This window comes from Brachyistius frenatus, unplaced genomic scaffold (genome assembly GCF_029030835.1).
Source record: "Brachyistius frenatus isolate BFR_SWC_R1_liver_20210118 unplaced genomic scaffold, ASM2903083v1 Contig_40, whole genome shotgun sequence".
Lineage (NCBI taxonomy): Eukaryota > Metazoa > Chordata > Actinopteri > Embiotocidae > Brachyistius > Brachyistius frenatus.
In genome coordinates this window covers 1,682,827-1,697,500 of record NW_027210639.1, presented here as the reverse complement: position 1 = coordinate 1,697,500, position 14,674 = coordinate 1,682,827, and the positions used below count along the sequence as shown (strand labels likewise).

Genomic DNA, 14,674 nt, shown 5'->3' with positions numbered 1-14,674 from the left:
TTTGCTTTTTCACATCATAAAGGTGACCTCACATAAAAAAAAAATATGTTAAGAACAGCCACTTGTTTACATGCAAATGCACTCTTCTTTTGCAGCCGATATATTAAACTAGCCAATAGGGGTCAGCATATTTTCTAAATTCCCCTCATCGTGCTGTGTTGGGCAGGAAAAAGCCTCCGTATACGTCACATCCCCCCGTTTGTGGGGCTGGTGTAGATGAGGAGTTTGTTTCAATAAAGCCAGTTCATCACATGCTCCCTCGCTCCAGGGAAATCGTAATTTTCTGCCTGTCAATCTGCATTTCTTCTGGCCTCGGCCACTTAGGCCAACTGATCCAGTTGTACAAATGTTTTCATTTGCATTTGCAGACGCGCGTCGCTGCAGTGACGCCACTGGGTCTTAATCCCAAATATGTTGTGTGCGGTTGCCGTCGTGCATTTCTTTGTCTTTTGCGACGGCTGCTACATGCAGCATGCTTACAAAGCACATATTGTCACTATAGATGCTTTATGTAAATCTGCACTGAGAGACTGTCATGGCTTGTTGCTGCTTAGTTTCCAACAAAAAGGAAACAAAGAAAATAGTCGAAATTGACAATTAAATCTAAATAATACATGATAAGAATTTTCAAAGTTTCTATCACAGCTTAACTAAAGGAACAATTGTGATAACTGCCACGAGTCTAACTAATTCTGTGTGATTCCTAACAGTGGGGACAAGGCTCGTTAATGTGGTATCTTGTCTCTGTTGGCTACATTAAGAGCAGCTGGAATATCATGAATTCCCAGAGGCACAGAGGGATGGCAGAGAGGCCTCTCGCTGCCGAATAAGAGATGGCTCCAGTCTGGAGATCTGAGAAAGGGTTAATCTGATTCCCATTTCAGATAGTCGTCCTAGCAACAATCGGCCGGTCTGCTCTGCTCCTTTGACAGGGGTGTGAGATTTTCAGGTTAGCCAGATAGAAGACTTTATTGTGAAGCTAATTTGAAATGTGAAAATCGCGGATGACTTAAATTACAGAGGTCCTCTCTCTCTCATCTGCTGCCAGGACGGGATAAGAAGATGCCAGGAGAAGGAATAAGAATATCAACAGACACAATTTACTGTCTGTGTTTGATCAGTTTGGCAGTGTAGTTTGCCAATGTGCAGAGCTATATATAAAGAGAGACTATTTAGAAATCTGTCTTTATTTAGTGTCTGTATTTGTTCTCTTAATTTTGCAGACAAAATCCAAACAGATTCCTATCAGCTCTCTGAGATGTATTTGCTATTTGTAAATAATTCCGTCTAAAGAAAAAAAAAAAAAAAAATCTATGTCCTCCAGCCTCCGACTAGATAGAGTTCATGAAAAGAGGAATGGGCGGGTGGAGGAGTGTGAGGAGGAGGGGGCCATGCAGGCACACTGCCGGAGCACAGTGCTCATCTCTTGTGCATATCTGTGCCAATTCAGACCTTTAACATGCTCAAGTGACATTTGCATTTATCCTTGAAGGTTGTTGCCTTTTGCGGGGGAGAAATAAGTGAAAAGCACGGGAGAGGGCTGGTATATTTTCTGTTGCATTAGGCAGATGGACAGTGTCCTGTCACTGGCTTCCTCAGATGGAAAAAGAAATGAAGTGTCAAGATTGCATCCCAATCCATTTTCTCTTTGCTAAACTATTTCTGTAACATCCTAATGAAGGGGGGGGGGGGGGCCTGGGCTTAAAAGTAATGGCCTCAAGATGCTGACATTTTGCCTTTGAGTAATAGGCTACTGTACCCAGATGCCTAAGATGTTGCTACAACCACCACAACATGCTCACAACACCGCCAACACACCATTTAACAAGAAGCAAAAGAGGAAGAACACCAAAACAAAATCAAACAGAATAGAAAATCATATGAGGATAAATAGAGCAAGCAAATCTGGTGACACTGGACCATGTGAATCTATTATGGTGGATGTTGTTCTCTATCGCAGTTTTATTTCTTCTTTCAAAGGAATAAAACTCCACGTTTGACCTCTGACCAAGAAGAAAAATGACCTTACACATTCAGAATAATTTGCCGGCATATTATGAAAACTCTAACCTCAATCGCCCTTTGAAATGGATACTGATTCTTTAAATTCTTCCCAGCTTGTTTCAGGAAATAGTGAGATCCTGGCGATAGCGAGGCACAATGTGCCCAAAGTTCACCGCAGAACACTCGCTTCCTTCTCTCTGAAAGTCACCGTCCTTTTTTTCCCCTTCTTTCCTTTTTATGATTCCCAGGCAGGATGTTCCTCTTAATCTGGGAGTTCTGATGCTGGATGATTGGGTTCAATCCTGTATGATAATTCCTGTTTTTTGATACAATGCACTCTCTTGCATCAACTTGTCATCACTCCTTAGTCTCTGGGCCATCAAACACACACACACACACACACACACACACACACACACACACACACACACACACACACACACACACACACACACACACACACACACACACACACACACACACACACACACACGCGCACATACATACACGCGCACATACATACACGCACAACCTGCCCTGATTTTCAAATCTTCTCGGCAATGTATAAAAAATTGGATTGGGGTGGACTTGAGTTGAATGCTGTATAGTTTCTGAAATTGTCTCTTTACGGCCATTCAGAGCAGCAGAGGAGCGTAACTCAGTGGTTATTAATGTTTCTTTAATCACCAAAATAAGCAAATGATTAGTGTTTGTTATCTGTCCTCGACCAGAAGACGAAGAGCACGGTCCCGGTGGTGCTGAGCGCCGGCCCCAGGTGGCTGCTGGATGTGACTTGGCAGGGAGCGGAAGACAACAAAAACAACTGTGTGGTGTACAGCAAAGGTAAGCAAGCAGCGCCGGCATCCTGTTATCTCTCCGCAGCGCAACACACCACGCCACAATCCTCCATCCACTCCTCTCCTGCCTGTCTCGCTCTCGCTCTCACTCTGTCTGTCTCTCTGTCTTTCTTTTACTTTTTCCTCTCTCCTTTCTCTCCTCACTTCTCAAAGTCACAAACATGCACAAATAATTGCATCTACACAGCTGCAAGGACACACAAAAAGACATGCCTGCACACAGTCTCACACCATATCTGTTTTTCTCATCCAAAGAGTAATTTATATCACTAAAACTCTGATTAGAAACTGAGAAACATCACTTGACACACAAAGTTAATGGTCTTTAGATTTCACAAGGTAATTAATGCCCTTTTTTTCCCCCTCCTTTATACTAAGTGAATCCCTATCTCAGGGTAGATAGCAAGGAAAGCATGAGTGGAGATGGGTTTGCCACTTTGCTTCGTTTGTTCTCTCACTAATTCAGCAAAGCTTCACTCGTACATCTTTAATAAATCAGTCGTATTCATACAACCGCCGCTAGAAGTGGATTTATGCAAATATGTGTGAAAAAAAATACAACTATCAGTCACAGAATCCATGTTGTTTATTCAAAAGTGATCTCTAAAGGCACAAAAAGTGAAATGACCCACTGTCATAAAGATAAACTCCTCAATCTACAGCATTGTGTCCAGCAAACTCTCATTAAAACAGTCCAACACAGATCTGTGGAGAGCCCGGTTTGTTGCAGATTGTATGGGGAGACGCTTAAACTGTATACAGCACTGACACGACAGCGTGGAGCTTCACGTCTCATGAAAGCGCAAGGCTTCCGCTGCTATAATTGGGTCTTGACGGGTGTTAACCAGAGACACACAGCAAAATAAATACGTAAATAAAGATGTGTTTTGGATTCCAAAGGGTGAAGGAAAAGGGCTCCATTTATCACTTTTCAAAAATGATTACCCCGTGACAATACCCCCAAAGCTGAAATGGAGCTTCTTCTCCCTCAAAGTGAATAAGTGGCAGGAGTGGGATTTGCAACCCGGATTTTCGGTCTCCCAATTCTCATCTACTAATCACTAGACTGCACTGGGGAGTTATCCTCTTAACCGGCTACTTAACTTTGTGCTCTTTATCACCAAATCATTAAAGTTTTGATAAGCTGTTAAAGAAGATTATGCACTTCTTTAAAATCTTCTAATCTTTTTGCTCGGAGACTGACTGTATGAAACAAAAAGAAGGGCAATAACAGGATTTCTCACTTTTTTTTAGTCTAGAGAATTTACTCTTCCTCATACGCGAGTCCTGCAGATAGTATCTCGCCCCGCGCAGGCGAGCGTCATCACCTCAGCTCTGTCTCGTTTTGTTTGTCACTTCCAGTTTGACCTTATTAAATTACACACAATAACATCTCCAGACGACCCCTTGTGAGAGTTGTTCTGTTGTACTCTATAAATTCATTACTCTAAATCCTCCGCAAGAATCAGCACACGCTTGCCAACTGATAATAGATGATAATAGAGGGAATGTCAAATGCAAAGAATTAATTTAAATCTCAGAGTAGAAGTTAAATATCTTGTTACGTCAAATAGCTGTGAAACAATCGTCAGCATAAAATGCATCAGCACCATTTGATTCTGTTCATTTATAGTTTTAGCACATTTAAAAACTTTTTTTAACTCGTGAAATAATTTCGCTAATAATGTGATTTTTTTTTCTTTTTTTTTTCTCATGATTCACTTCTTAATGATTCGCACATAATGAAAATGTTTATCTTGGAATTTTTTTTACAAAATTTACAAAATATCAAAAATTTGATACGAGTATCATACCACACCACACAAAAAAAATTCAGGCTGTGTAATTCCATACTTGACTCAAGCAGCTTTGTAACGACTTTGCCAAAGAGCGTTTGATAAATTGGTTGGTTGGGTCTCCGTTTCTCTCGATTTTTCCCTTGCAAAAAAATTTCCCCATTTGCTTCTGGTAACTTTTTTTTTTCCACGTGGACTTGGAATAAGTTCAGAAAGTGGTGAAGCGTTTGATGCCGTTGAGCTGTTTGACTCATGCGTCCAGACTGTGACTCGATTTATGCCGCTTATTCTTCTTCATCGCCTTCTTTTAAATATTCCAATCTGCATGTGTGTGCACCCTCTGGAGGTGACATTGAAATTGAGTGCTGGCGTGGCCGGAAATGTAAAATCTTTGACAAATTCAATATTGAATTTGGTCTTTTCGCTGTGAAGCTGTGCTGGAATTGTGGTTGTCGTATCGACACTAGCTTGATTCAACTAAAGGAAAACGGCTTCTCAGAGTCCACCAGGAACTTTCTTCTCACCTCAAAAAGCTGAGGCCCAGATTGTTTATATCTTCACCCCTGTGCTGGTTCCCCTCTGTCGGCTGCTTCATTGCTCCCTGAGATGCGTTATTTATGGAAAACAGAGAATATCTCAATACACAGTATGCTTGCAGAATATGTTTTGGCTCACGTTTCACTGGTCTCGGCTTTCTTTATGGCTGCTTGCAAAGATAGTAGCAGTTCACTTTGGATGCTTGCCAGTGTGAATCTATGGGGGAGTATCTCTAAGTAAGGACTGCTGATTGGTTTGAGTGGCTGTAGCTTAGCGTTGGGCGTTCTGTCCTATGATTTCTGCATTACATTTTGTGCAACTGCTCATCCTCTATCCCCCAAACTTGTCAGGAAGTGGGGGAAATATGTGTAGAGTGAGAGAGGACAGGATTCAGCAAAATGATTCCTCTGAGAGTTGTATGCCTGCAATGTGTTATGTATAATACATGCACTGGAGTGTGTAACAAGCAGCAGGATGGCATAGTCATGTCCCCCATGGGGTGCCCCTGGTCATCAGCACCAAGACAAGCTAAACCTATAGTGTCAAATATAGACTGTTCTTAACTATTTTTGGGATCCTAGAATTCCTGTTCCTTGCTAAAACGATTTATTCACACACCATTTGCATTCGGTTTCCTGTCTCTATCATTTTATCCAGATGAAGAGAAATGCATCACAAAGAATAGAAGTCAAAGACCATGAGTAATGTTAAAGTCATTTACATGTCTCAAATTAGGACTCTCAGAACCATTTTATGAATATAAATACTTCTTTGAATTCCCTTTCTTCCAATGAGAGGCAGTAAGAGCCCTGAAGTAGAAGTAGGAAAAGTGCAATATCTGTTTTTCCCAGGCTGTCAGCAGGGCCCTGTTTGTTTTACATTAAACTCCCAGGAAGAGCCTTAGCAGCCAGCCATTACTAAAACTCTCAACTCTACTACTGCGCTAACTCATTATCGAGAAATCCACCTGGAACTCCCACAATGCTCTCCTCCACACTCCGACAGTTTCTTTGAACCGCTGAAGTTATAGAAACAGGCAGCAAGTCTGCAGAGTAATTATATGTTACAGTAACGCTGGAGACCGAGCGGGGGGGGGGGGGGGGTGACAGACAGGGAGAGAGAAACCAGTGGAGAATTTTCTGTACAGATAAACAACAGATTGATAAACAATGCAGCTGGAAAACAAATTCAGACACAATTTGATTTTTCTTTTTCTTTATCTAACATCTCCCAGCTGAATATGTTACCAGTAGAGACTCCGTTGAAATGCTGCAGACCTGCTTGATTAGAAGAATTTTAGCAACTGTTTCAGAGAGACAGTGTGACCAAGCCCGAGTGTGATGTGTTCATGCTGTTAAACAGCTTTCTAAAGGAGAGGTGTTATTCTCTATTTTTCCCATGAAAAGAACGATGCATTTGTCAGTGTCTTACAGCTGTTTGGCCTCTGTACTGTCAGCCATGAATATCGTCAACCTTTTTGAAAATGCAGCAACTCTCACTTGTGAGCACCATGTGATTTTAATGTCAGCTATATCTGATCATATTTACAGAGGAAGTTTTAGATTCAGTACATTTACATGAAATTTCTCGCCTGAGTATTCAATTGAAACCAGTCAGATCTGAGCTTACAGTTAAAATGAAATTCTTTAAGGTACAATGTATGACTCAATTCATTCTTAGCGTGAGCCCTCATTGTGCTTACCCCATTGTTACCTGATATCTGAGCCCATTGAAACTATACACATTCAGTGTGACCACATTATGTGGCATTATTCAGAGGTCACCTAAACTTTTCAACTGTAAGCCTCTTAAGCCAGACCACATTCAGATACAGCATGTCCAATAAGTCTCCAGAGCAACTTAGCCCATTGTTCGTGCAGAAATTGACCAATGTAACTAGGCCGTTTTACATAAGCCCGGACAGTGCAGAATTAGCTAACTGGCTCTGTCCTTGTATTATTTCATATTCTCTAAGTCCTCACAATCAGATCCTTTTTCATGCCTTCATTTGCTCTTTCCACTGATCCCGAGCTGTAGACCTCTGAGGCATACGATGAACCAGCTTGACCTGCCTGCACAGATGTAGTATCCATCCAACTCGTTTTATAGAAGAAAAACAGCCTTTCAGTGTTCTGTGCAAAGGTATTTTGATTTTTTGATTTTTTTTTTTTTTTCTTGAGGCAGGAAAGCATACAGCTGCACTGGTTCCTGCACTGGTCCCTTGCAGCATGCAGCATTAAAGAGCGAGAGAAGAGGACTCTTACAGTTCAAAATTAAATTTTTCATTTCAACCCTCCTCTTTTAAAATGACTGCAGCGAATAGGAGGTGCGAGGGTTATTATCTGTTATCTGGGAACATAGCGAAATAGTGTGACTGAATAATAACTAAACAACTGACACAATGTAAAAATTTCATTATCAGTGTATTAAAACAAAATTGTACCCTAAAGGAGTCCCCACCACAGCTCCGAGCAGCCGACTAATTATGTTTAATTAAAAGACAACAGAGATCAACGGAATCGTTTTCATTAAGAAATTATTAATGATTCCACTGCAACAATAATTGATTGCACTGAACTACGCGATAACTCGGTACGGTCAGGCTGGAGTGAGCTGGGTGGAGAGGAGCTGCTGGTTGAGGCATTTGGCAGCTGTTGAGGAGCGTGTCTTGTAGCTTCCACGCTAACAATTTTAGGAGAAGTTATAAAGCTGGCTTTATGAAGAGGAGAGGAGGAGGAGGAGGAGAAGGAGAGTGTGTGGTGGGTTAAGGACAGCAAAATCCAAATCATACGGCGATCTGAGAGGACTTAACCATCCCACACATGCATTTAGGAGGCATTCATGCACGCACAAGCACATGTCAGTACACATGACTAAGATGGGAGCACACACTCTTATTATTTTCTCTTGTCTCCGTCTGCAAAAACATTCAGGAGACATAATCAAGAGGGCGTTTTCTCTATTTTTTTTTTCTTTTTCATCTCACTCACAAGCATGTAAACTACATGCACACACACACACACACACACACACACACACACACACACACACACACACACACACACGCACAGGCACTTTGCTGCTGCTCCATTCAGAGCCATGTGAACGACATCAGCTCCAGACGCTTCCTCCGACAGCCTTTTATGTGCATTGTTCTCCCGGCCGTGCAGGCAGTTTCTCTGTGCTAGACGGTATAGCACAGGCACCAGACACCACTCTCTGCCACGGCATCCACATTCACCGCAAACACACACACAGCAACACACAGACCAAACGCCATTACCGAAAATTCGCATAATGGCTGCTGACACATATATGTCCATCTGTATTCAGTGTAGACTAAGCCTCGAGACAAAAACAACAATGCAGAGAGAAAATGCAAAAGAACTGATGGGCACTGATGAGGGACAACATTTTTCTTTTCATATATCGCGGTGGTCTGTGCACATTTTGGAGTGTGTGCCTGTGATTTGTGTTGTGTGTGCTTGCTGGAGAGTATAGCCAGTCGTCCTTGTATCAATGCCACGGAGGGTGTCGGGCTAATGAGCGTGGGCTGTCCTTAGAGCAGGAGGGTTTGGGTTGTGCCATTCACTCTGCATATTTAAATGCCTTGTAGAGCTTAAGTAGGCCCACTTTTCCATGTCAGGGCAGCGTTCAATCCTGCTGCGACCATTAATTATGATACCATTGTGCTCCAGTGTGGCTAATAAGAGTGATGTATTGCACCCTCGTGGCATTATAATCATCTGAGTGAAGTACCTGGACTGCACTGAGCTCGCTTTAAGCACCACGCTCAAAAAAAGAGGAAAAAAAAATAGTGAAGAGGAAGCTTCTTCCCTCCTCTCAGCCTCCACCTCAAGCTCTATCGGTTATTGCTTCTACATGCGAGCGTGACACAGATTTGACTTCTTTATAATTGTATAATCAATGAAAAGAAATGTTTTGATATTGATCATGCAGGAGGGCATTGTGTGTCTGGGACACACACACACACACACACACACACACACACACACACACACACACACACACACACACACACACACACACACACACACACACACACAGTCACATACTGCAAGTACACAGCCATCAAAAGCATGCATGAGTCATTGTTTTGGAGTCTTTTTCCTCTTTGCGTGTGCCCTCTCTCTTTCTGACCACTATAAGTATGTTATATGAGTTATCTGCTTTGCTTTTGTAGAAATCTTTGCACACAGAACTGGTTAAGTGGATTTTAAGGAGCTGCTCCTTAGTATTTGGCGCATGTCTCCTCAGTGTTGAATGTGTTCAATACAGATGGGGAAAAAAAAGATCACATTTTATTACATTAATCACTGCAAGTTAATGTGATTATATGTACTTTATATTTCCCTTCTTAACTTCCCTCCCTTAACGGCATAATCAATGACCGTTTTTATATTCATTGAAAAATTCTGCAGATATGAAAATAAGCCTCCGCGGGTGTTTTTAATCTACTCCGGGATCTTGAGTCAGTAATTAAAGAGTCCATTCTGTGTGTCTTCTAAAAGCCCTTAGCCTGCTTTTAGGCCTGGGTATGATCCAGCCCACCGCCTCCATCTCTGCTGTGGTAAGTAGGTGTGAAAAGCATTGTCAGTGTGCTTCAGGATAAAGCCCTGCTGTTGGATGCCATTGGTCAGAGTCAATCCCCCCCCCCCCCACACACACACACACACAGATATACATAAGATCCAGGAGCAGGTTGAGGAGTGTGTGTGTGTGTGTGTGTGTGTGTGTGTGTGTGTGTGTGTGTGTGTGTGTGTGTGTGTGTGTGTGTGTGTGTGTGTGTGTGCGTGTGCGGGGATAATCAGAGACAAAAGCTGAGAGTTGGAGAGAGAGGCCTTTCTGCACATCCACACAGCTTGTCTCTTTTGGGAAGGGGGACTATTTCATCAGACTTAGAGGGGGGTCACATTGTGTGTGTGTGTGTGTGTGTGTGTGTGTGTGTGTGTGTGTGTGTGTGTGTGTGTGTGTGTGTGTGTGTGTGTGTGTGTGTGTGTGTGTGTGTGTGTGTGTGTGTGTGTGTGTGTGTGTGTGTGTGTGTGAGAGAGAGAGAGAGAGAGAGAGAGAGAGAGAGAGACAGAGATGGAGGGACAGAGATAGAGGAATCACTAGGGTGGAGGGGTGTTTAGATCGTCAGTCAGCATGATGGAAAACCACATAGTTAAAGTCTCTCTGAGGGTTGACACAAGTGAAACTGAGTCTGGGTGAAACTCTGATGTGCTGAAGGAAAGAGGAAATCATCATACTATGAAAAAAAAAAAAAGCCCACAGGGAAGGACAAAAAAAGAACATGACAGTGAAAGAAAAACACTGATCCACCCTTGAAAGAAAAACATACAATAGGTAGCGTAGAGAATAGAGTTAGAAAACAATCCATTCAAGCTATAGGGCCTGCTGTTGTAGGGCCCATTTTTCCTTTGGTAATGTGTACCCCTGCAAGTCAATTTTTAGGTTGGGCAAAAACATAATCAGATTTTCTTAAAAGAAATAGCTGGAGACATTACAAAATTGTTTTGTGGGGTTGCCACAGTGTTCATGCAGGAGAACTCGGCAATAACCTTTATACATACCTTTGCAGCTAATCCATTTTATTGATTGTACATCCACCTGTGTGAAAAAAGAAAAGAACACGGCCCCATAGGCTTTAGAGCGGTGTATCAGTGTGATATCACAGGTTTTCTGTTCTCATTGCAGCGCACAGAGGAACACAACTGCAACAACCTCTAACACCAGTACCTTATCTGTGGCTTGTTTTATCATGCGATCTGGTGAAGCGATCTTAGCTATTCTACCCCTCTATAAGTCCAATGCCACGGGTAAGGACACGGGGTTGCATGAGCTGAGTTCAAACATGAGCTTAGTAGATGTGATATTAGCAATCTGTAAATGTTTTACATGAGTAATCAAGTTTTTATTTGAGTCTTGCGAGATGTTTGAGAAAAGCTGCGGTCAAGGTTGGGTTTTGGTTAATCAAGTAGGGTTCAGGGGGCAATTTTTGAGGTCAAAGAATCCCACCGAAAGAAAGGTTTGAGTTGAGTCTGTCCTCTCCTGAAAAATGCTCGGTAACGTGAACTTGATCTACCAAAGCAAAAGTTTTTAAGTCCATGGTGAGGGTGGATATCTGGCACTCATAACATCTGGCTTTGACACTCAAAACTGTAGTTTGCATTCTGTCTCCTATCAACAGTCATTGTTGGATGTTCTCAGTCATGACCACAAGCTTCCCCGAACTTCAACCAAACAGTTTTAGTAGTCCAAACCAAAAGTGGTTGTTAAGAAACCACTCTTATTAATCCATTTTGTGATGATTTGTAATGAGAACATGTTGGGCATGTTGTCCTGCTGCAGCTCTGCAGCCAGACAAGAACAGCGACATTCTCCAAAATCCCAGATTATGTGCAGTCCAGATGTTTTTTAAATGGTCTCTTTCTACAGTGTGTGTGTGTGTGTGTGTGTGTGTGTGTGTGTGTGTGTGTGTGTGTGTGTGTGTGTGTGTGTGTGTGTGTGTGTGTGTGTGTGTGTGTGTGTGTGTGTGTGTGTGTGTGTATTAGGGATATGAAGCCAATATTGAACTTATTGAGTGGCTCAAACAATGACTGTTTCCTCTATCTCATGTATTCCTTCTGTAAAAAAGGGGACGCCAATCACTTCTAGTCTTCCAGCAGTCCCGGTCCTCATGTTAAATTGAATTTTTTTCACTTAATTTTTATTTTCCAGGAATCAAGACTCTGGTATGGTTAATGATAGATAGTGTTTCGTGAGACTCAGGTTAGCAAAATATATATATATATATCAATTGAATGTCACTGATTGACTCAAATTCTGGTCTCCTGCATGAAAAGTCTGATGCAGGCCACACTACAAGGGAGGCTGTAGCTCAGTTGGTAGAGTGGGTTGCACACTAATTGTGTAATAAGGTTGGTGGTTCATTCCCAGCTCCACATGCTGTCCACATGCCTAAGTGTCCCTGAGCAAGATACTGAACCCTAAAATTGCTCCCAATGGTGTACCATCGGTGTGTTGTAAGTCAACTTTGGATAAAAGCGTCAGTGTAATGTAATGTAATGTAATTTACTACAGTACAGCATTACTGAGCCACTAGAGCTCCAGATCATAAACTAATCAGACAGCTTCTTTTGGGATAGCTGTTTTTTTTCTTGTTGAGGTGCATTACAGTTATAGTTACCATAACATCTTAATTTTTACACTTTTACAGTTGTAACACTGAAGCCTTCAACGTGACAGTGATATTGACTGCTTATAAACTAACCCCAAGCTCCTCTAGGTTGCTTTAGTGCCTGAGCTCTGCTGACCTCTGCCTGTCGGCGCTGGGTGACAGAGATGAGTGCCCCTGTTATTCGCGTGTGTGTGTGTGTGTGTGTGTGTGTGTGTGTGTGTGTGTGTGTGTGTGTGTGTGTGTGTGTGTGTGTGTGTGTGTGTGTGTGTGTGTGTGTGTGTGTGTGTGTGTGTGTGTGTGTGTGTGAGAGAGAGAGCGAGAGAAAGAGTGGACAGAGAGGCGAGCGAGCAGACAGGCGTGCTGTAGGTACAGTAGTGTAGAGGACTAGACATCAGTGTCGTCCAGGTCAGACAGGGCCATCCATTCTCTAAGCCCCAGGGAAGACAGAGAGGGGGAGAAAGAGGAAGAAGGGAGAGAGGGAGAGAGGAGTGGAAAGTATGTGTGTGTGTGTGTGTGTGTGTGTGTGTGTGTGTGTGTGTGTGTGTGTGTGTGTGTGTGTGTGTGTGTGTGTGTGTGTGTGTGTGTGTGTGTGTGTGTGTGTGTGTGTGTGTGTGTGTGTGTGTGTGTGTGTGTGTGAGGAAGAAGAGAGATGGGGGGGCATGATGCACTGTTTCTCTTAACTCTGTCAAAGCCACTCCATTGTGCTCCCCGTGCAGTGAGTGGAAACCAATCTGTCATCGCTCCACTAGCCAGCCTACTAGAAGAGGGCTCGACTGCTGGAAACACAAGTCTATTCAATGTGAAATGTAACTGGAATCTGAGCCCTTGGATAGGTGGATTGAAAAAAAAAAAAAAGATGTACGATTTTTTTTTTTAACCCCGCTCTCCCACACACTGTGAAATGGAAGCCGTGAGTACAGTATTAGGGTCTGTGCGAGATAGGTTTCAGTCTCATATCTCTCCCTTTTTCATGGAGAGGTGATTGACATGTTTTGTTGATGGAACTCTTTCCAAACCATGTGCGGTTTGCATAGGCATGAAGGGCTCAGTTAAAACCTCCCTTAGCAATATCACCCAGCAGAGTTGGCCTCCTTTGTTTAAAGATTTGATTTTCTTTCTGGCATTGACAATATTTAGACAGTGACAGAGGGGTGACTGAGTAGCATGTCTCCGTTTGTGGTTGTGAAGTATTTCAGCCCTGGTTTTTTTTCCCCTTCTTCATCCTGTCCTCACACCTTCCACCTATAGAAACTTGGCGTCAAAATGACCACCTCTCCCGATGCCCTGAGCTCGCTAAGCCTGCATACTGTTGAATAGTTGCTACTAATGCTATGTTCCAATGCCATTCGGAGTCACTGCTTCCCCTCTCCTCACAGGAATCCCCCTTGCGCCATTTTCCCTGTAATCTCCCCACTCCTCTCTGTTATGGGGTGGCTCGCCCGCTGCTCCCGCCACTATTTCACCGCCCCTCTCCTTCATGCAACCAGCACCTCCACCATTTTAATCCCTTTGACCCAAACCCTGTGTGTTTCCCTGTATCAACAGCTCCTGGAGATTACATCCTGCCTGCCTCCTCACTGCTGTCTGCTTCAGTCACCGGGGCTGGAGACGGCCAGTGCATGCTAGGGTCTTAGTCAGACACTGCTGGGTGTGATAGCCACTGTGGCTAGTTAGCTCGGTCAGGATCGTAGCCAGAATGCAGGCAGCTTGAAGACTAGAAGAAGAGAGGACGGTGGGAATACTTGGTACAAAGAAAGAGAGGCGGGGGCTCAGGAGAGAACCTCTGGAGGCTTCAGGGGAGCTCTGGCCTGGTAGTTTGTTTGAGATGTCGGGCAGTTTGAGTAAATCAAGGTGAATTTTGTTTGATCATTTCTGGCAGCTGGAACCCAGCTGTTTCACAGGAGCTCTCCAGTGTCCAAAAGTAGAAGACTATCAGACTTCAGCTACTTGGAATGAATGAGCAGAGGTGTGTGAAATCACTGGAACATGGATGGTGACAAAATGCGATCCACTCCAAGAAGTCAGGGTTGTTGAAATGTTTGCATTAATCATTATGACTGCATCAATCACAGTAGGTTAGATATGAAAACAATGTCATATATTTTGGCTATTAACAAGCATAATAATTCTACCTCTGATTTACACTGAACATGGAGGATAGAAGATGGAAGTAATGTGATGTGTTACACTTTGGAGATGCAAACAATTGTCTTCTGGAAGTCTTTTGAAGTCAGACTGTAAAGGGACACAACAGTTTTCTCTTTGTTTGTCTCGCTCGT

At 43.0% G+C, this 14,674-nt stretch overlaps 1 protein-coding gene across 2 annotated transcripts in view; it reads left to right on the top strand.

Annotated features, from left to right (window-relative positions):
• The window catches only part of zfpm2a (zinc finger protein, FOG family member 2a), a 119,134-nt gene that overhangs the window by 70,929 nt on the left and 33,531 nt on the right, over window positions 1-14,674 (top strand). Inside the window, exon 5 of one of the 2 annotated variants that reach the window (XM_069702110.1) lies at window positions 2,739-2,847. In XM_069702110.1, coding sequence (XP_069558211.1) covers window positions 2,739-2,847 — 109 coding nt within the window. Of the gene's footprint in view, window positions 1-2,735; window positions 2,848-14,674 lie in introns of both variants that reach the window. The other variant, XM_069702109.1, reaches the window with a different exon arrangement.